Below are 21,201 nucleotides of genomic sequence, written 5' to 3' on the forward strand. Positions count from 1 at the left end.
CCACCTTAAGAAACAGGAAACATCTCGAATAAACAACCTAACCTTGCACCTAAAGCAATTAGAGAAAGAAGAACAAAAACATCCCAAAGTTAGCAGAAGGAAAGAAATCATAAAAATCAGATCAGAAATAAATGAAAAAGAAATGAAGGAAACGATATCAAAGATCAATAAAACTAAAAGCTGGTTCTTTGAGAAGATAAACAAAATTGATAAACCATTAGCCAGACTCATCAAGAAAAAAAGGGAGAAGACTCAAATCAATAGAATTAGAAATGAAAAAGGAGAAGTAACAACTGACACTACAGAAATACAAAAGATCATGAGAGATTACTATAAGCAACTCTATGCCAATAAAATGGACAACCTGGAAGAAATGGACAAATTCTTAGAAATGCACAACCTGCCAAGACTGAATCAGGAAGAAATAGAAAATATGAACAGACCAATCACAAGCACTGAAATTGAAACTGTGATAAAAAATCTTCCAACAAACAAAAGCCCAGGACCAGATGGCTTCACAGGCGAATTCTATCAAGCATTTAGAGAAGAGCTAACACCTATCCTTCTGAAACTCTTCCAAAATATAGCAGAGGGAGGAACACTCCCAAACTCATTCTACGAGGCCACCATCACCTTGATACCAAAACCAGGCAAGGATGTCACAAAGAAAGAAAACTACAGGCCAATATCACTGATGAACATAGATGCAAAAATCCTCAACAAAATACTAGCAAACAGAATCCAACAGCACATTAAAAGGATCATACACCATGATCAAGTGGGGTTTATTCCAGGAATGCAAGGATTCTTCAATATACGCAAATCAATCAACGTGATACACCATATTAACAAGTTGAAGGAGAAAAACCATATGATCATCTCAATAGATGCAGAGAAAGCTTTTGACAAAATTCAACACCCATTTATGATAAAAACCCTGCAGAAAGTAGGCATAGAGGGAACTTTCCTCAACATAATAAAGGCCATATATGACAAACCCACAGCCAGCATCGTCCTCAATGGTGAAAAACTGAAACCATTTCCACTAAGATCAGGAACTAGACAAGGTTGCCCACTTTCACCACTCTTATTCAACCTAGTTTTGGAAGTTTTAGCCACAAGAATCAGAGAAGAAAAGGAAATAAAAGGAATCCAAATTGGAAAAGAAGAAGTAAAGCTGTCACTGTTTGCAGATGACATGATACTATACATAGAGAATCCTAAAGATGCTACCAGAAAACTACTAGAGTTAATCAACGAATTTGGTAAAGTTGCAGGATACAAAATTAATGCACAGAAATCTCTGGCATTCCTATATACTGATGATGAAAAATCTGAAAGTGAAATCAAGGAAACACTCCCATTTACCATTGCAACAAAAAGAATAAAATATCTAGGAATAAACCTACCTAAGGAGACAAAAGACCTGTATGCAGAAAATTATAAGACACTGATGAAAGAAATTAAAGATGATACAAATAGATGGAGAGATGTACCATGTTCTTGGATTGGAAGAATCAACATTGTGAAAATGACTCTACTACCCAAAGCAATCTACAGGTTCAATGCAATCCCTATCAAACTACCACTGGCATTTTTCACAGAACTAGAACAAAAAATTTCACAATTTGTATGGAAACACAAAAGACCCCGAATAGCCAAAGCAATCTTGAGAACGAAAAATGGAGCTGGAGGAATCAGGCTCCCTGACTTCAGACTATACTACAAAGCTACAGTAATCAAGACAGTATGGTACTGGCACAAAAACAGAAAGATAGATCAATGGAACAGGATAGAAAGCCCAGAGTTAAACCCACGGACATATGGTCACCTTATCTTTGATAAAGGAGGCAGGAATGTACAGTGGAGAAAGGACAGTCTCTTCAATAAGTGGTGCTGGGAAAACTGGATAGGGACATGTAAAAGTATGAGATTAGATCACTCCCTAACACCATACACAAAAATAAGCTCAAAATGGATTAAAGACCTAAATGTAAGGCCAGACACTCTCAAACTCTTAGAGGAAAACATAGGCAGAACACTCTATGACATAAATCACAGCAAGATCCTTTTTGACCCACCTCCTAGAGAAATGGAAATAAAGACAAAAATAAACACATGGGACCTAATGAAACTTCAAAGCTTTTGCACAGCAAAGGAAACCATAAACAAGACCAAAAGACAACCCTCAGAATGGGAGAAAATATTTGCAAATGAAGCAACTGACAAAGGATTAATCTCCAAAATTTATAAGCAGCTCATGCAGCTCAATAACAAAAAAACAAACAACCCAATCCAAAAATGGGCAGAAGACCTAAATAGACATTTCTCCACAGAAGATATACAGACTGCCAACAAACACATGAAAGGATGCTCAACATCTTTACTCATTAGAGAAATGCAAATCAAAACTACAATGAGATATCATCTCACACCAGTCAGAATGGCCATCATCAAAAACTCTAGAAACAATAAATGCTGGAGAGGGTGTGGAAAAAAGGGAACACTCTTGCACTGCTGGTGGGAATGTGAATTGGTACAGCCGCTATGGAGAACGGTATGGAGGTTCCTTAAAAAACTACAAATAGAACTACCATATGACCCAGCAATCCCACTACTGGGCATATACCCTGAGAAAACCATAATTCAAAAAGAGACATGTACCAAAATGTTCATAGCAGCCCTATTTACAATAGCCCGGAGATGGAAACAACCTAAGTGTCCATCATCGGATGAATGGATAAAGAAGATGTGGCACATATATACAATGGAATATTACTCAGCCATAAAAAGAAATGAAATTGAGCTATTTGTAATGAGGTGGATAGACCTAGAGTCTGTCATACAGAGTGAAGTAAGTCAGAAAGAGAAAGACAAATACTGTATGCTAACACATATATATGGAATTTAAGAAAAAAAAATGTCATGAAGAACCTAGGGGTAAGACAGGAATAAAGACACAGACCTACTAGAGAATGGACTTGAGGATATGGGGAGAGGGAAGGGTCAGCTGTGACAAAGTGAAAGAGCGGCATGGACATATATACACTACCAAACGTGAGGTAGATAGCTAGTGGGAAGCAGCCGCATAGCACAGGGAGATCAGCTCGGTACTTTGTGACCGCCTGGAGGGGTGGGATAAGGAGGGTGGGAGGGAGACGCAAAAGGGAGGGGATATGGAAACATATGTATATGTATAACTGATTAAATTTGTTATAAAGCAAAAAAAAAAAAATAATTAAAATCTTATCAGAAAAAAAAAATAAATAAAAAAAATAAAGAACTCAGTGGCAGCGTGGTATTGAGCGAATAGCATGCATTTTAAAGTCAATCAGGTAGACAAGTTTTACTACTTATAATAGCTATAGTAAGTTGTTAATTTAGCTTTTTAATTCACCTTTGTGAATCTGGAGTTCCTCACTGGTAAAGACAGATGAAAACATCTATCTCTATCTTATGAGGCTCTTCAGAAATTGATGTAATATTTTATATTAATACACACACAGACACACACACTCACACAAACACTACTCCCTGATTCAATTAATGTTATTTCATTCACCCTCCTTCTTTTTTTATTATACACACACACACACACACATTCCACTATATAGTTATTTCCAATTTAAAGAGAATTAGAATAAAAGATATTTAAAGCCATGCTTCACTTAACACGATCTTCCTTTAGCCATTAAAACAATTCAGTATTGTATAATGCTTCATGGCTATTTTGCAGTCATCAACTATCACTGCATTGTAGATAAGAGGAAGAACATTTTTAAAAACAGGATATTTAGAGTAATAAAGGTGAGATAACTAAGAGCTTGCTTTAATAAAGCAACCAGGAACAAAGACCCTGTCTTCACTTTCTTCCTGAAATCCTGCTTAGCATCTCATGAAGAACATTGTATGTAGTGGGAGGGACTCCTCCAACACTTCCAGTTATTAATTGCTATATGCACACTTTCCATTATTTCAATTATCCTCCAAACAAAGCGACACCCTCCTCTTAGACCTAAATACAAGCTGGGTTTCTACTGAGCCTCCAGCAATACACTGCTAAAAGAAAAGACATTTTACAGCTCAGTGTCAGTTGCAACCAGCAGATTGCTTCCGCCCTGGACCTTACGTATGCAGAGTGCATAAGGGAGCACTCTTGCCTGTCATCTCCTCTTCCTTCAATATCATGAAGGCCATGCACAGATCTATGCCTCCACCCTCTCTGCTGTATACTTCCTTCATAATACAAGTATCCTGAAGATACTGATGGCTCTCTTGGCTAGAGGTACACTAGATACAAGGAAACTTCTATCATACTTAAGGCTTCTATTTCAGCTCATCATTTTAACATACTAAAGGAAAGAGTTGGAAGGTAAACAAAACAAAACCGAACTGTTCTAAAAGGATACCATCCAATGTAAAGTTCAGTTTAAAAAAGAGAGTATTTAAGTGTGGTACTTAAAAAAGGTTTTTTTTTAATGATCTGAAAAAGTATATACCTGGGTTTGCATCAAATGCAGCAAAGTCCCTCTGTGGAAAGACTATCTCTGTATCTCCTCTTTCTCTTTGTATCTCCCTCTCTCTCACCCTGTCTCTATCTCTATCACTATCTCTTGTCTTTCTTCCTCTCTCCTTTTTCTTTCTTCTTCTCTCCTCAGCCCCACTCCATCTCTTTATTTTCCTTTACCTTGAGTGGACAATTTAAAAGTGCTGAAAAGACATTTAGAAGCAAGCCATGGATGTGAAAAAGTCTTGCATAAGAGAAATTCTGTTTTCCTCAGGGGACCAAATAGATCAAAGAGTCCAAAGCAAATTAGAAAACTATGAGGAAAAAAGTAATGCTTTCTATCTGAAAAGCAAAAATTAATTCATTAAGAGACCTTTGGGGCAGTCTGAAGTCCCAGAGGATCTAGGGAAGGACAGAATTAACTCAGGTGCATCAATTTAAGCTATTAGGTGTAATGTGTTTAAACAGCAGACAAGTCCATGGTGAAGGATTAAAGGTTTCTTCCCAAAGTAAAAAAGAGCAAACAAAGCTATGTTAAATAATGGCTGATAATGGTTGAGATCTGCTTGGGAAAAACCATTTGTATATCTGTGTTTGCCTTAACAATAATAGAGTCCTATATTTCAACTACAGTTGTATGCAAGCAATTAAGAATCAAATAAAACCCACGGTATTATATTAATAGTTATGTTTATATAGAAAAGCTACCAGTAACAGATGGATGGCCTCTCTGTTTCTTTCCCCTTGAATATCTACACAGGTTCCATGGAGAAAGCATAGTTGGCAAATACTCTTCAGTTGGTCCTTCTTGCTGGCATGGAAAGCCCAGACTTTAAAAGGACCACAATGTTCTGTTATGTAAGTTATGGGAAAAATGCAAACATCAGTACCTTGGTTTATATATCAAAATGGACACCCCTGCTTACCTCAAGGAGTACTTCAAAAAATGTGAAAGTATCTCGGAAGTAAAAAAAACAAAACAGGGCTTCCCTGGTGGCGCAGTGGTTGAGAGTCCGCCTGCTGATGCAGGGGACACGGGTTCGTGCCCTGGTCTGGGAAGATCCCACATGCCGTGGAGCAGCTGGGCCCGTGAGCCATGGCCGCTGAGCCTGCGCGTCCGGAGCCTGTGCTCCGCAACGGGAGAGGCCACAACAGTGAGAGGCCCGTGTACACCAAAAAACAACAACAACAGCAACAACAAAACAATGAGATGATGGGCAAAGAGCCTTAAACTATTATTCCAGACACTACTGACAAACACCATAGGAAAGTGGTATTTATTTCCCAATAATTTACAGCTTTACCAAGAGTTTTGATTCTGGTGGCAGAAGGAGAAATGAAATTCATGAAAACAACAGAATTCAGCCAAGTCTAGATTATCAAGTGTGTGATTATTTTGTCTCTTTTCTCTTATTTTCTCAGCCGCCTTGTATTTTCATTATTCCTACTGCCTCTAAAACTGAGAAAGACAAAAGAAGGCAATTCTGTATATTGCTTTTATAGGTTTGGATGGCAGGTACTTGAAGTTATTGACTGAGGTTCTCATATTATTTATAAAATGTATCCATTTTCTCTCTGTCCCTCAAAAATAAATGAGTGATTGCAGCACCTAGTGGATTTTAGAATTAAGTAATTATTGTGTTGTTATCTCAAGGGTAGGTGTATATTTTATTTTTTAAAGAAGTTCATCAACTAAATAGAAAAGGAATTTTTAAAGTAGTGAAATAAAAGGAGTGAGAACTAGCCCAGGAGTGAGGCACTGATAATCAGATGGTCATCTGGTTCTATAAAGCTCATCTCAATATGGCAGAAACAAATATTGGGGAGGGGGGAACGCAAAAACAAAGGCGATTCAAAGTGCAGAAGACTGTCTTATAAGCCAGATATTGTCACTTATAACCATATACACCCATGTATTCCCTGCAAAGATAGTGGCTTCTCTTAACTCACACATGTGATGGAAGAATCAGGTCATTTTTCTAAACATAGAATTATCGCTGTGATACAAGAAGCCTTTCTAGAGAATTTATAACTGCAAAGCTAGCATCAGGCCAATAAATTGTGGTACTCAAATCCCTTTTCAGTACCCACCATTGGGAAGTATAAGTAACTTAAAAATAAACATCAGTGTCTTTCAATGCAGCTCAAAAAAAAAAAAAAAAAAAAAAGTGAAGATACCTGCTCCGAAGAAGAAACATAGAGACATTTATAGGACATCAGGGTGAATGTTATAATCCCAATGACCTTTAGGTCTAAGAATAAAATGGAACTATATTCTTCACACATTCTTCAAACGTTTGGACTAAATTGCATAGAAATGAAGCGTGTTCAGGATGACCAGCCATGAGCAACAGAGATAGGACTTAATGTCACAAGTAGATCCAAGTATGGAGTTTTTCAAAGAGCATATTCAAATAATATGAGGCCACTGGTGCTGGCAACAAATTGAATCTTTACCAAAAGCTGAAAGAACCATTTCATAGCATTAAAATATTATAGATCCTTGTAGAAGAAAGACCAAAAAAAAAAAAAAGGAACTAGCCAACTATGTCTAAAATACATTAAACACAAATATTCCCTTCACCTGCAAGGATTCCTGTCCTCCACAATCTGTTCCTAACTTACTTTTCCAGCTTGGCTTCTAAACGCCTTCACACTAACCCTGAATTCAACTGAACTGAACTATTCTGTTCCCAAATAAGAGATATATTTTCTCCTAGAAAACAGCAGTCGTTGTTTGATTAAGAAGTCGTCCTCAGTACCACCCTACAGGACTAATAACTTTCTCTGCCGTCTTATGCAATTTTGTTTGGTATTTATTTTCTCTTCTTTCTCTCAAATTTTACTGTAAGATACTTACAATAAGAACCTTCCTTTATTCTCCTTGGTTTCTACAGTATGAAATGGTCAAACACATGACCTTTAGAATAAAGTGAAATCATTGTAAGATAAACACTTGTCATTAGAAATAATTAAATAATAGGAAGAGTGTACCCTGAGTATGTCCATGGTGTATAATAAGACCCATAATGCTCTTTAATAAAAAAGCAAGAAGGAAGAATTGGTTGGGGTTTTGCTGTTGTTGGTTTAGCTGGTTGGATGGTTATTTTGCTGTTGTTAGTTGGTTGGTTGTTTTGGTTTATATGTAAGGACACAGTGAAACAGAATGATTAAATGACTTTAATGTCATTAAACAGCTCACAAAGTGAAACAGTCAGAACTTGAACCAGTGTCTCTTGATTCCTGGTAAGCCACAATGTTTTTATTTATTTATTTATTTTACAGAGTGTAATTCACTCTCAATAAGCCACACGATTATTTCCACCCTCTGCAAATTTCTTAAAAATAATGATAAAGAAATAAGGGGATCTTACCTCCATTAGCAGAAGAAAGCCCTAAGGGTAGGTAATGCTGTATAAAAGAAAGAGCTCTGCTTTTGGAGGGAAGGCAGCCTACGAAACCTTATCATGAGTACCATTAACTGAGACAACTCCCTGGCTTTACATTTCCTAAACTATAAGACGGGTGTAAGAATACCTACACCCCATCCACATCACAGTGTTTTCTGTGAAGTTAATGATAATGTGAGTGAAATCTAGCCCTGCACCTGGCACACAGTCAACTGTTTGTTGACTTTGAAATAAAAGGCTGTATTCAAAGATCTGTGTGTGTGTGTGTATGTGTGTGCGTGCATGCCTTTGGGGAAGAAAATTCATTGCTATCATTTTTTATGTGGACTGTGTAGCAAATAATTTTGATATGGCAGTATTTTTTAAATTCACCATATTATATGTGGTGCCATTCTAACTACCTCCCCAACTTGGAATCACAAGTTCCAAATGTCTATTTCTACTCTAAAGGCAGCTTTAACGATTCAACTTTTTAACATGTTTCCAATGAAACACACCAAAAGAGAAATGCGTGACAAGTCAAAGTTTGCTTTTGGGATTCTTGCAAAGGAGCACTTCTTTGAGTTTAGTATTAGAAATGTTTAATTCTATAATAAGCGGAAACAGGAATATTGACTTTTGAGCTTACACTACAGTGATTTGCTTCCTGGGGGAAAATCACTGCAATTGGGGGGCGGGAGCACCTTAAGTGAGGGGGCAGGGTGAGTAAAGATACTTCTTATCTAGAAAACACAGAAATATATTACTGAGTGGTTCTTTAACAGTTGGCAAAACCCATGACCCCTTGGATCTTAATATTTTTTTCTGAATTATTTATCTGCCAGTAGAGTATAAGGGGAATGCATTTAGTAAAAGTAACATGCTTCTTGGTAACTTCAACTGAACTAGTTGAAGTCCCAGGTGTATTAAGTATTAGCTGTTTGACTTTGGGTAGCTCAATTAGCCACTTTGATCCTAATTTTCTTATCCAAATAAGAAGTACCCTGACTGCTCTGTTTTGGGTGTGAGAACTAAATGACACAGAATATGTAAAATTCAAAGGGAATTTTATTTCAGCAAAGGAAGCTTTATTATCACCACTATACCACATTATAATTATATTATCACTATTATAATTATCCAAGCTTTAATTCCTTAAAAGAAAGTAAATGTTGGTTTTTGATTATTTGCTTTTATCACCACCGGAGATGAAATGTTGCTCCCACATTCCTGAGTGAAGATGGAAATCATTGTACTGCTATAGAAAGGTTATGTTCTCTAGTCAGAATTGTGTGCCTTGAAGCCCAGTTCACTGCACTTGAATGCACCACGTGGAAATAAAGCTCTTATGTTGTTATGATTCCTTTTTAAAATTGTGGGCTTTTCTTAAAAGAAGGGTCCACATGGAGGGGTCCAGAGCAACAAGACAAAACTCTTACTAATATTATATGCATGTACAGAGATTTAGGGTTTTAAAGCTATTTCTCCTTTTTTCCTCACATCAATCTTGTGGTTCAATTAACATGGGTACCTAAAGCACAAAAAGAGCCTCATGAAAGACCAACCAGTCTACTGTCATCTACCTCGTTGTAAGAGGCATGATGCATGAGAGGTTGGTTGATCCCCCGGTATGTGCATTGATCCCTTTTTCCTCTCATAGCCCAGAGCCAGTTGCCCCTTTTATTTTTGTCAACAACACTTCCTTTTTGTTCCTCTCCCTCCAACTAGGAAGTACATCACTGACACAGACACAATATACCTTTTCATAAGGAAGGCAAATAAACATGGGCCAGATGGGCTGAGGGCATTACAACATGTTTCCTGCTCCCATGGTGACTCAATGGGGCTGGTATGAGAACTTATCTTATTCAAGAAATCAGCTTCCCTGGCAGAACTATGAGTCAGTTCCTGGGTAGAAAGCTCATTTTCCAACAACATTTGAGGGGGTGGGGTGGGGGCCCGTTGGATGGATTACAGTAAAGGTCATTCAGAAAGCAACGTGGCCAGGACCAGTAGGGAGGCACCAGCACTAACCAACCACTAACTTCTGAAACTTCATTGATCTCTAACAGGAGTAACAAGGTCATCTCCCCCTTTTCCTTCAAGGTGGGAACATAAAACCACATTGATGAATTGCCGGCATGAATCGAAACAAGTTCCATTATAAACTTAACCAATCTGGGCAAAAAAGGATGTGAAGGGACACTTTTTTCATCCATTTTACAAATATGTATTTGTAGATATATGTATATATATGTATAAATATAAAAGTTGAGTTCCTACTCTGTGTCTATATGTCAATCTTTACTCCAAGTGTTTGGGTAACAAACAAAATGGACAAGTCCCTGTCCTTAGGGAGCTTAAAAACAGAGAAATAGGGAGGGATGGAGGAAAAGGAGGAAAAGAGAAAGAAAGAAAGGAGAGGAGGATGGGGGTTGGGGAGGAAAAAGAAAAGGAAGAAGGTGGAAGGGAAGGAGAAGAAAAGGAGGAGGAGAAAAAAGAAAGAGTTAATATAGTGTCAAGAAATAATGAGTGTTATGAAGAAAACTAAAGCAGGATAGAGGAATAGAAAGTGATTGGCAGGGCTATTTTAGTTAAGATGGTTAAGGAAGGCCTCTGTAAGAAGATACCAGTCAAGGATAGAACTAAATCAAATAAGAACAAACAACAATCAGGCGTTATATTCAGCATATTTAAAAATCAGGACATCAGGACACCGGCCAGTCAAATGGGACACTCAGTCAAGCAGGAAAGATGCTGGTCTAAACAGCCAGTAGAGCTGTACACTAGTGCATCCCAGCTGAATATCAGCTCTGCTTATAATATATCCTTTCCTCTGTGAAGTCTCCAAGGGCCAACAAGGTTAGAAGTTATCACTCTTTCTCTTGGCTTTGAGCTGTACTCTGTCCTAATTATACCCCTCCTTTAGTGCTATTATTGGTTTCCAATAAAATGCCTTAAGTGGTGTAGCAAAACTGAAACACACCCAGAAAAGATCATCAGGATGGCAGGAGGGCTCAAATCCATGCCATGTGAAGAACAGTTGAAGGCATGTATTGGACAACATGGTCATGGTTTTATGACCACTATTTTAACATCTCTGACAGCCTGTCACATAGAAGAGGAAGTAAAGCAATGATATTCAAAGTATGGTCCACGGTCTTCAGGGAAATTATACATGGCAAGCTTTTTTTAAATGAAGATACCTTAGTTCCCTGAATTAAAATTAGAGAATCATGGGATTAGGTATTTTCTATTTAAATCCAGTAGTTGAACCAAAGAAATATATGGATATGAAGAGACAAATTTCAGTTATATGTACTAAAAAATTTCTAAGAATTTGATCAGTCCAAAGACATAATGGGCTAACATTCGATGACCACTAGTTAGAGGTACCATAGAATGGTTCTGAGCAGTACCTCTGAAGATGAGACGAGACCTGCAAGGACAGACTTTCAAGTCCCCTGTAACTCTGATGTCATATGATCCAAGTCCATGATAACTGAGTTTGGTTATTTAAACTCAATAAAGATTTTGGCTGCCTCTTCTTATGCTTATGAAGCAACATCCAAAGAAAGAATGAGCTTAATGACCAGTTCTTTCTTTCCTATATGGAAGCAGTAGACAAAAAAGCCATTTTTATCTACTTGTTTCTATAAGGTATCAGTGGACTGGTACCACTGAGGCTTTCTCCACCACTGGCTCAAGTTTGGAAAACAGAGTCATACTACCATCACTGTCATTTCTCTTCCCATAGGACCTGAGGTAAGGGGAAGAAATAGGATTCTAGTTGGCTTGGCTGTGAAGGTGATGGAAAATTCCTATAATTAGAAAGTGCACTCCCCCCAGTGCACTTTGTTCCATGAAGACTAAAGATATCAGTGGTTCCTCCCAGCACCAAAATTCTATAATTCTGACAAAGATAAGATTCCATGTTACCACAGAAGTCAGTGGATATAAACAACATTATGTTCTCTTAACTCATTTTCAGAAAGACTTGAGACATTACCCTATGTGTGACTTGCATTTTAATAGATTGTCAAAAGACATTCACTTACCTGAGGCATCACTTTGCAGGATCCCATAGAAGTAGAGACTCATTACACACCACAGAAGTCTCATCCTGTCAATATAAATACAAAGGTAAGGAGAGTACTTATTACTCTCAAGTGCTTAAATAATATTTGTGCATATGCATGCTGACTATTGACTAGGAACTGTTCTAAGAATTTTACAATATTAACAAACTTAATTGTCAGAACCAACCAGTAAGATAGGCTTTTTTCATCCTCATATTACAGACAAGAAAACTGAGACACATGTAAATGACATACCCAAGATCCTGTGGCTAGAAAGTAGTAGAGTAATGATCAAATTCCAGTAGCCTGGCTCTAGAACAGCCTCTTAATCACTGAACTCTAACTGCCTACTAAAAAAAATATTTTTAGGGATTTTTTTCATCAGAGTTGAATTTCTGGTAGATGAGTTTGTTCCTATTAACCCTTCATCATATTCTCTTATTTATTCCCAATTGGAAATATTTTATAATCCAGACAGTTTTCCTTCTTAGTGATGAATAGAAAGTCTACAAATACTGGATTCAGACTTGGTTTGCAGTCCATCATACTCTGAATTTATAGTAAGGGGAAATGTATAATCCTCATGCCCTGCTGTGCCTGCTCTTATCTTCTCATTCAAAGAGACAAATGATGAGGCTGAATTCCAATTTCTGTGATCTTTAGACTTTCTGTTGATAACCAGCTGAAACAGCCAACTAGAAAGAACGATGCCCTTATATTTGGTTGTGTGACCTTTAATGCAGAAGGGCTGGAGATTTAACAACTCTGTGAAATATTTCTTTCCCTACTACTCCAGACATATTGGCCCCTGATAAAACCACTGTGGGGTTATAAATACTGAAACCTGAATATTACTGATAAATTCCATACTTAAGACTTCCACTCTCTGTTTTGAACACAACAGCCACACTGGGTGCTTACATTGGTCTTGGTAACTTGTCCAGACTATATTTCTAGTAGGTGACAGAGATGAGATTTATATCCACACCTGGAAAACTACAAGTTTATTATCCTAAACATTAGCCTATGTCACAAGTTTCACAACCACAGGAACCCAGTAGTCTAAAAAGGTCAAAGAGATATTTAATAAGCAGGGTAACATTAACAGCATTTGAAATGGGACATTTTTAAGAGCACTACACTGAAACAAAAGGTACCTTTTGGACAGTACCAAAAGGTACGGTCCAAAACGGTACTGTCCAAGCAATCCAGAGTGTGTGGTCACTTTAAAGGACAATGCAAGTTTCCAACATCTGTCACCTCTCTTGACCACACATCACCAAAAATCTCTACTGTGCTTCTTCTTTAGCATGATTGTACACAAATCACAGGAGAGTATATTATATCTTAAACAACTATTTTATCTCAGAAATTAAATGTCTTTCTTAATGCTACCATTCCTTTCCAGTTCTTATACCATTAACTTAGGGAGTTCTCTCCATTAGTCACTCATTAATTCAATAAAACATGTATTGAACACTTTCTGTTCACAAGTCACTATGATATAATCACAGGGGCCTCTGGCAAGCAAAGTGTAGGGCTGTTATCCCCAGTAGAGGAGATAAACCACATGCAAACCACTGCAGCAACAGCAACTTTGAATAATACACACGCAGAGGCACTCTAGGATATTCAAAGATTTATCGGAAGTTCTAGCACTAAGCAGGCTCTAGCAAGGACTTAAAATGTGTACAAGAAATAACTGCAACACAAAGTAATGTGGTAAAAATAGAGAAGGGCCAATAAGCGCTATTGAAGATTAGCCAAAGAAAGAGATTACTCCAGCTAAGGCAGTCAAAGAAGACTAAACGCAAGAGGTAGCTTTGAACTGAGCAAGAACTGGTTTAGAAATTTAGAATTGAGGCAGAAGAAAAATGTGGGGAAAAGAAACTCAGTGGAGAATAATGCTCAAAGAGGAAAGCATGGAACATAAATAGGAAATAGTCTATAAATAATTCAGTTTGACTCAAGCACAGGGTATTAGAAAAAGAACTATAGAAGATTTTGTTGGAAAGCAGGGGGTTTTAGGATTAGAATATTGCAAGGCCTTGAACAGTAGGCTAAGAACTTAGGATTTCATTTAAACAGAAAATAGGGAATCACTGAAAGTTTCTGATTAGAGGAATGATATGATCATCAAATTATGCCGTATGGAGAGCATTCTTCCAGGCACATATTGGATGGATTGCCACTAAATTCTGTCTTATAATCACTGTGGCTCCTGAGTCTTCACAATAATTGTTATCCTCATAGTTTTGTGTCATCTAAGGACTTGATCGACATTCCACCTATGTCCTCATCCAAGTCATTAATAAAAGTAATTAATCATTCTGTATAATCCTTGTCAACAGAGAGCAACCAGACATTTAACTGCCGATTCAGGGCAGGGTAATCTCAGTTCCAATACTCAGCTATGCTAAAGCACTCCAGCCTTCCAAATTGCTTTTGGCTATTAAAAAAAAAAAAAAAGCCTCACACCTCTAGATTTTCCCAATTTGCCTGTTTATAAGCTTCTGAGTTCCTATGGCAACACTTAGAAAACATTCTAATTAATGTGATTGAGAGTCTTAATTGATAATTTCATGAGTAACTGGATTATACTTGAGGCAGCAAGGAGTCAGGTCACCAAGATAAAGCTGATCTAACTTGTGTGCAAACACAAATCCAGGGTCAGTCCTGCCCTGTGATGAATTAGAATAAAGCAGACTGAAAAGAAAATGTGATTGTGCAGGCTGGTTTTGACAGACTGAAGGTATCAATGTTAGTGTCTGGTCTGAAACCTCTTTGGGAAGACTGATTCATTTAACCTTGTGTTGCATTCAGCCTCAGAATTTTATTATTTTTACTAGTAATACACTTTTTTTTTTTCTTTTCTGGCTGCACGGCACAGCACGCAGAACTTCCCCGACCAGGGATGGAACCCACTGTACCCCCTGAAGTGGAAGCGCAGAATCTTAACCACTGGACCACCAGGGAAGTCCAGTAATACACTTTTGATTCTTATTTCTTGTGGGGAGGGGGTGCTGGGTATTTTCAGACATGAAGAAACTGTCAGAAAAGCAAAGGAATCTGTCTAATAATGCATGGCTTCTCATGGTCTGAAGTACTACCTAGTTTTAGATTATTGTGATGGGGTTTAACAGCCCCTGCCCTTGCTTCAGATGATTGGAACTTACATATAATAAATTCCCAAGTCAGCCTTCCCTGCATTATCCATTTTATTTACTATATGATCATTTTTGCACTTCCCCTTAGATATTAGTACTTCTCTCATATTTAATGCCATTTTTCCTAGTATAATGTCTGTACCATCTAGCAAGAAGTTTCAAATATATAATTAGTTCTATGCAATCAACATAATGTTGGGACTTCCCTGGCGGTCCAGTGGTTAAGACTTTGCCTTCCAATGCAGGGGGTGTGGGTTCGATCCCTGGTCAGGGATCTAAGATCCCTCATGCCTTGCGGCCAAAAAACCAAAAAACATAAAAGAGAAGCAATAATTTAACAAATTCAATAAAAACTTTAAAAATGGTCCACATGAAAAAAAGCTTTAAAAAAAAACCATGATGTTAATAATGATTGTTATCATATACTTTAACATCTATCCTTGCAAATCAATATTTCTAGTGTCTGTATTCTCTAGGGTTATTGAGCTTCAAGATTTCCTTGCCTCTGGGTCAGCCCTGACCACTAGATTTTCTCACTAGGCCAGGCTGAAACTAGGTTTGCTACCCCAAGGCTAGTATTACCTCTGAATCACCATTTGCTCAGCCTTCCTTCTGTACAACAGCATTCACAAGGCCACAAGACTGGATTCATCCATCAGTTTCCTAATTCCATATGCAGCTCCACAATCAGATCATAGGCACTCTTTGAATCCCAGCAACCTGGTTGGAGCTTGGCCCTTCAACCTGGTGCTTATCAGCACTCTGTTCCAAGAGCCTGCATTTTTTTCCCTGTAAGGTCCTACTCCAAGCTGGATTAACCTCTTACAACCATGAAGCTTTATCTGCTTCATTCCTGGTTGACAGAGACCCTTTGTTTTTACCTGCTCACTGAATACTTGGACATAAACACCAAGGCACAAGCCCAAAATGGTCATCCCCAAATTGGCCCTGTAGCCAAATTACTTCCTTGAGTCCTAATTCCATCTAGGTCTTTCCTTTACCTTTCTCTAACTTTCTGATAAAGTTTGAGTGCATCTTGCTTCTATGCCGACCTAAGATATGACAAACAAGCTTTTGAAGGACACAGGAGAAGTTATTAATTACTCCATTTTACAGAAAAAGAGATAGCACTTATTAATAAATCAGAGTTATTTTCTTCATCAATCTTTTATCTAATTTATAGCTTTTGAACCATAAAAGAATTCTTGTGCAGAATACTTCAGAATCTAATATTTATTAATAAACAAAAGTTTCAGCAAAGTAACACAGAAGGCTCTGAATCTGGGTAAAATGAAGTAAGCATACGGCACTTTGTCTTTCTTAATCAATGTAATTATAAACCTGGGCAGAGTGAATGGAGCAACTTTTTGAGGATTCTAAAAAGGAAAAATGAGCACATTCTTTTCGAGTATACGTAAGCATTCACCACAATGTTATGCACCATAAATAAAACCTTAACAAATGTTAAAGAATTCAAAGTACATTCTCTGAACATAGAATTAAACTATAAACATACATAAATAAATAAATAACAGGAAAAATCTCCAAACACTTAGAAATTAAGGAATATACTTCTAAATAATCCATGAGACAAAGACATAATCTCAAGGGAGATTAGATAACATTTTGTATTGAACAAAATTGAAAATCCAACATACCAAAATGCATGGGATGCAATTAAAGCAGTGCTTAGAGAAAAATTTGCTGTATTAAAAGCTCACAATATAAAAAGAAGAAAGATCTCAAGAAAATCATCTAATCTTTCACCTTAAGAACCTACAAAAAGAAGAGAAAATTAAATCAAGCAAGCAAAATGAGGGAAATAATGAAGAGTAGAGGTCAAAGATTTTTAAATCAGAAATAATATAAGCATAGAAAAAAATAATAAAACCAAAAGTTGGTTCTTTGAAAAGAACAATAAAATTGCTAAACCTTTAACCAGGAGAACCAACAAGGAGGGAATAACACATATCACTAATATCAGTAATAAAAGAGGGTATTTCACTACACAGGCATTATAACTGTCATAAGGCAATACTAAAAATTCTAGGCACATAAATTCCACAATTTAGATGAATTGGACCAACATCTTAAAAACCACAATTTACCAAAATTCACCCAAAATTAAATGGACAATCTAAATGGCCCTATATTATTAGAAGAAATTGTATTTGCAGGTAGAAACCTTCCAAAAAGTAAATATCTAAGCTCCAGATGGTTTCACTGGTGAATTCTACCAAACATTTTAAGGATTAATAACCTCAATTCTACATAATTTCTTCCAGAAAATAAAAGAGGACATAACGGTTCTCAATTTACATAATGAGATCAATATTGCTCTGATTACAAAACCCACCACAGACAGCACAAGAAAACAAATTTACAGATATCCCACAACCAAGCAGAGTTTCTCCCAGGAATTCAAAGTTGGTTTCAGTATTTTTAAAGTCTAAAGAAGAAAAACCATATGATCGTATCAATTGATGCAGGAACAATATCTGACAAAATTCAATATCTATTCACGATAAAAACTCTCAGCAAACTAAGAATAGAAGGGAACTTCCTCAAATAGATTAAAAAAAACTACAAAAAACCTACAGCTAGCATTACATCTAATATTGCAAGACTGAATGTTTTTCCACTAACATCAGGAGGAAGGCAAGGAAGTTCATTCTCAGTACTATTCAACATCATTCTAGAAGTCTTACCCAGTGCAATAAGGCTATTCACAGATGACATGATTTTCAACATAGAAAATCCTAAGGAATCTATTTAAAAATGGAACTAAATAAGTATGTTTAGCAAAGTCACATCATGTGCAGTCAACACACAAAAATTAAACATATTACTATAGACTAGCAATGAGCAATTGGAAAGAATCTTCTTTTAAAAATACTGGCTACACGGCTTCCCTGGTGGCGCAGTGGTTGAGAGTCCGCCTGCCGATGCAGTGGACACAGGTTCATGCCCCGGTCCGGGAAGATCCCACATGTCGCGGAGCGGCTGGGCCCGTGAGCCATGGCCGCTGAGCCTGCGCGTCCGGAGCCTGTGCTCTGCAATGGGAGAGGCCACAACAGTGAGAGGCCCGCGTACCGCAAAAAAAAAAAGAAAAAGAAAAAAAAAGCCTAACCAAACATGTGCAAAATTGGTTGAAATTTACAAAACGTTGATAAAGAAATGAAAGAACCTAAATAAATGGAAACATGTGGTTGGCAGGATGGCTCCCAATGCTAACCGTGTCCTAATCCCTGGAACCTGTTATGTTACCTTACTTGGCAAAATAACTTTAATTAAGGTTATGGACCTTAAAATAGGGAGATTATACTGGATTATTCACATGGGCCTAATTTAACCACTATGAGCCCTTAAAAGCAGAGAACTTTCTCTGGCTAAAGTCAGAGAGATGCAGCAGAAGGATGAGCCAAAGAAATGGGAAGCTATAGGCTTTGGATGCTAAAAGATAAATGTAGCAACATATTTTGATGTTAAAAGATAAATGTACAACGTATCATGGAATGTCGGTGGCCCTAGAGAACTGAGAGAAATCTCCAGTGGACAACCAGTAAGGAAACAGGAACCTCAGGCCTATAGCCAGAGGGCATAAATTCTGTCAACAGCTTTGGAAGTGTGTTCTTCCCCAGAGCCTCCAGAAAGGAACACAACCTTGCTGACAATTTGATCACTTTGACTTTAGCCTTGTAAGGCCCTAAGCAGAGAACCAGCTAAACTACACTGTACCTGGACATGTGATTCACAGAAACTCTGATGTAATAAATGGATGTTGCTTTAAGCCACAAAGTGTCTGGTATTTATTACATTGGTAATAGAAAATAATACAAGAGACATACCAGCCTCATGGATTGTAAGACTCCACATAGAAAACATGTCAATTCTCCCCCAAATTACTTGACAGACTTAATGAAATTCCAGTCAAAAATCCTAGCAAGATCTGTTTATAGATATAGACAAGTTGATTCTAAAATTTGTATGGAAAGAGAAATGCCTTAAATATTGAAAACCATTTTGACAAAGAAGAATAAAGCTGTAGGAATCATACTACAAACAACCCAATTTTAAAATGTCAAAAGTCTTAAAGAGACACTTTACCAAAAAAGGATATTTAGAAGGCAAATTAACACAAGAAAGGATGTTCAACATTATTAACCATAGGGCAGTGAAAATTAAAGCCACAAAATGAGATACCACTAAACACCTTTCAGCATAACTAAAGTAAGAAATACTGACAATACCAAGTGCTGAAGGGAATACAGAACAACTGGAGCTCTCCTACTGCTGAGACTACAAAATGGTACAGCCTCTCTGGAAAACAATTTGTCAGTTTCTTACTAAGTTAAGCACACACATACCATAGGATCTAGCAATCCCATTCCTAGCTCTTTACTCAAGATGTTCACACAAAAACCTGTATGTGAATGTTTATAGTAGCTCCATTATTAATTGTCAAAAACTAGAAACAACTCAAATGGCCTTCAAGAGGGAAACGGATAAACAAACACTCGTACATCCAAAAAATAGATGCTTGCCAGCAGTACATAGCAATGGGCTGTTGATAACAACTGGGATGAACCTCAAAGATACTATGCTGAGTGAAAAAAAAAGTCAGTTTCAGTAGGTTACCACCATCCAGGTCCATTTAAATGACATTTCCAAAAAGACAAAGCTAAAGTGACAAAGAACAGATCAGGGGCTAGAGGTAGTACAAGGGTGACTGCAAAGGGACAGCACAGGGCATCGTTTAGGAGACAGAACAATTCTCTGTCCTGATTGGGGCAGTGATTAAATAAATGAGTCTATCCATAAGTTAAAATTCATAGAATTGTACTTCCAGAAAAGTCTATTTTATTTCATGTTAATTAAAAAAAAGTTTAAGTGGCATGATTTTTCTTTTTAAAAACTCCACAAATGATTTGTGAACCCCTTTAGACAGTTTAAATAAATGAAAGCTGTTTTAACCCAAATTTGGCTTCTATTTTCAAAGGTCACTTTGAAAATAACACAGTCCTGTCGTTAAGTACAAAATGTTCCAAAAAAGTCTAGCAGTAGAGGAACATGGAGAGATCAATGAAACTGTTCTAACTTTCAGCACATCAAGCCAGTGTTGCTAACCTCGATACAACAGAGGACTCAAAGTTTAGAAAACATGAGCACACTCCTCTTAGATACTGCCTTCCTCTTTCTTATTAAATAGCTTCAAAGTGTTTGGAACTCTGAGAGGACATATGTAACATAATATACCACCTTCCGCCTTTAGAAGCTTGGAATAGAATGTGAGCAGGTTGATTTCCTTTTGTCCTTTAATATTTTGAATAGCAACATGCTCAGTGGGGTGAGGGAAGAAATGTCATCATTAAGTCTCACCCTTCACAAGAGGGAACTAGAACTAGGTTTTCAGTGGAAAGTGCAATGAACTTGGAGTTCTAAGTTTCACTGTATGATCTTGGACAGCCTGGCAGAAGAGGAGAGAACTATTCACAACAACCACTTACAGTTATAACCTGGTTACTGTCTTGATGACTAATTTAAAACTGATGTGCTAAGCATTTGTGGACACTTCTTAGTTAGGGCAGGAAGAGTGTTCCAATGTACTTTCTCCCTAGTAGGTGGACAATTTGATGACTAAGTATTCTGTACTTATGGATACTGAGGCTGGAGTTTGCATGGGGTGAAAGAAACTAATACCTACCTCATCAGTTTGTTAGGAGGAGTGTACTTGATAATTCCTGTGGAGTACTTAGCACTGTCCAGGAACATAAATAGCTCTCAGCAAATTCTGGTTATCATTAACTCTTATTAAATGAGGTCATATATGAGAAACACTTCAGAAACTGTGGAGCTGTAGGCAGATGTGAGCTACTATTAATATCATGTACAAATAATAGACTAAGTTACTTGGTTCAAGTTGACCATTGACCATTGACCATTGGGCAAAATGTGCCATGTCCTACACTTTGCAGGTACTAGGTCCAAGTTCAGTACTCTGTTCCCAAAATATTTCAGAAAAGACAGTCGTGGTTTTAAGTCGGGCCTCTGTACCTTAC

At 37.3% G+C, this 21,201-nt stretch overlaps 1 protein-coding gene across 2 annotated transcripts in view; it reads right to left on the reverse strand.

The window, feature by feature from the left end:
• The window catches only part of IL1RAP (interleukin 1 receptor accessory protein), a gene marked incomplete at its 3' end in the record, with an annotated part of 132,398 nt that overhangs the window by 75,509 nt on the left and 35,688 nt on the right, over positions 1–21,201 (reverse strand). For both annotated transcript variants that reach the window (XM_082625580.1, XM_082625581.1), the window contains exon 2: positions 11,955–12,019. In XM_082625580.1, the coding sequence (XP_082481706.1) occupies positions 11,955–12,018 (64 nt within the window). In that variant the 5' untranslated portion in view covers position 12,019. The remainder of the gene's footprint in view (positions 1–11,954; positions 12,020–21,201) is intronic.

This window comes from Mesoplodon mirus (assembly GCF_964341445.2).
Source record: "Mesoplodon mirus genome assembly, chromosome: 6".
In the NCBI taxonomy this organism is placed as follows: Eukaryota; Metazoa; Chordata; class Mammalia; order Artiodactyla; family Ziphiidae; genus Mesoplodon; species Mesoplodon mirus.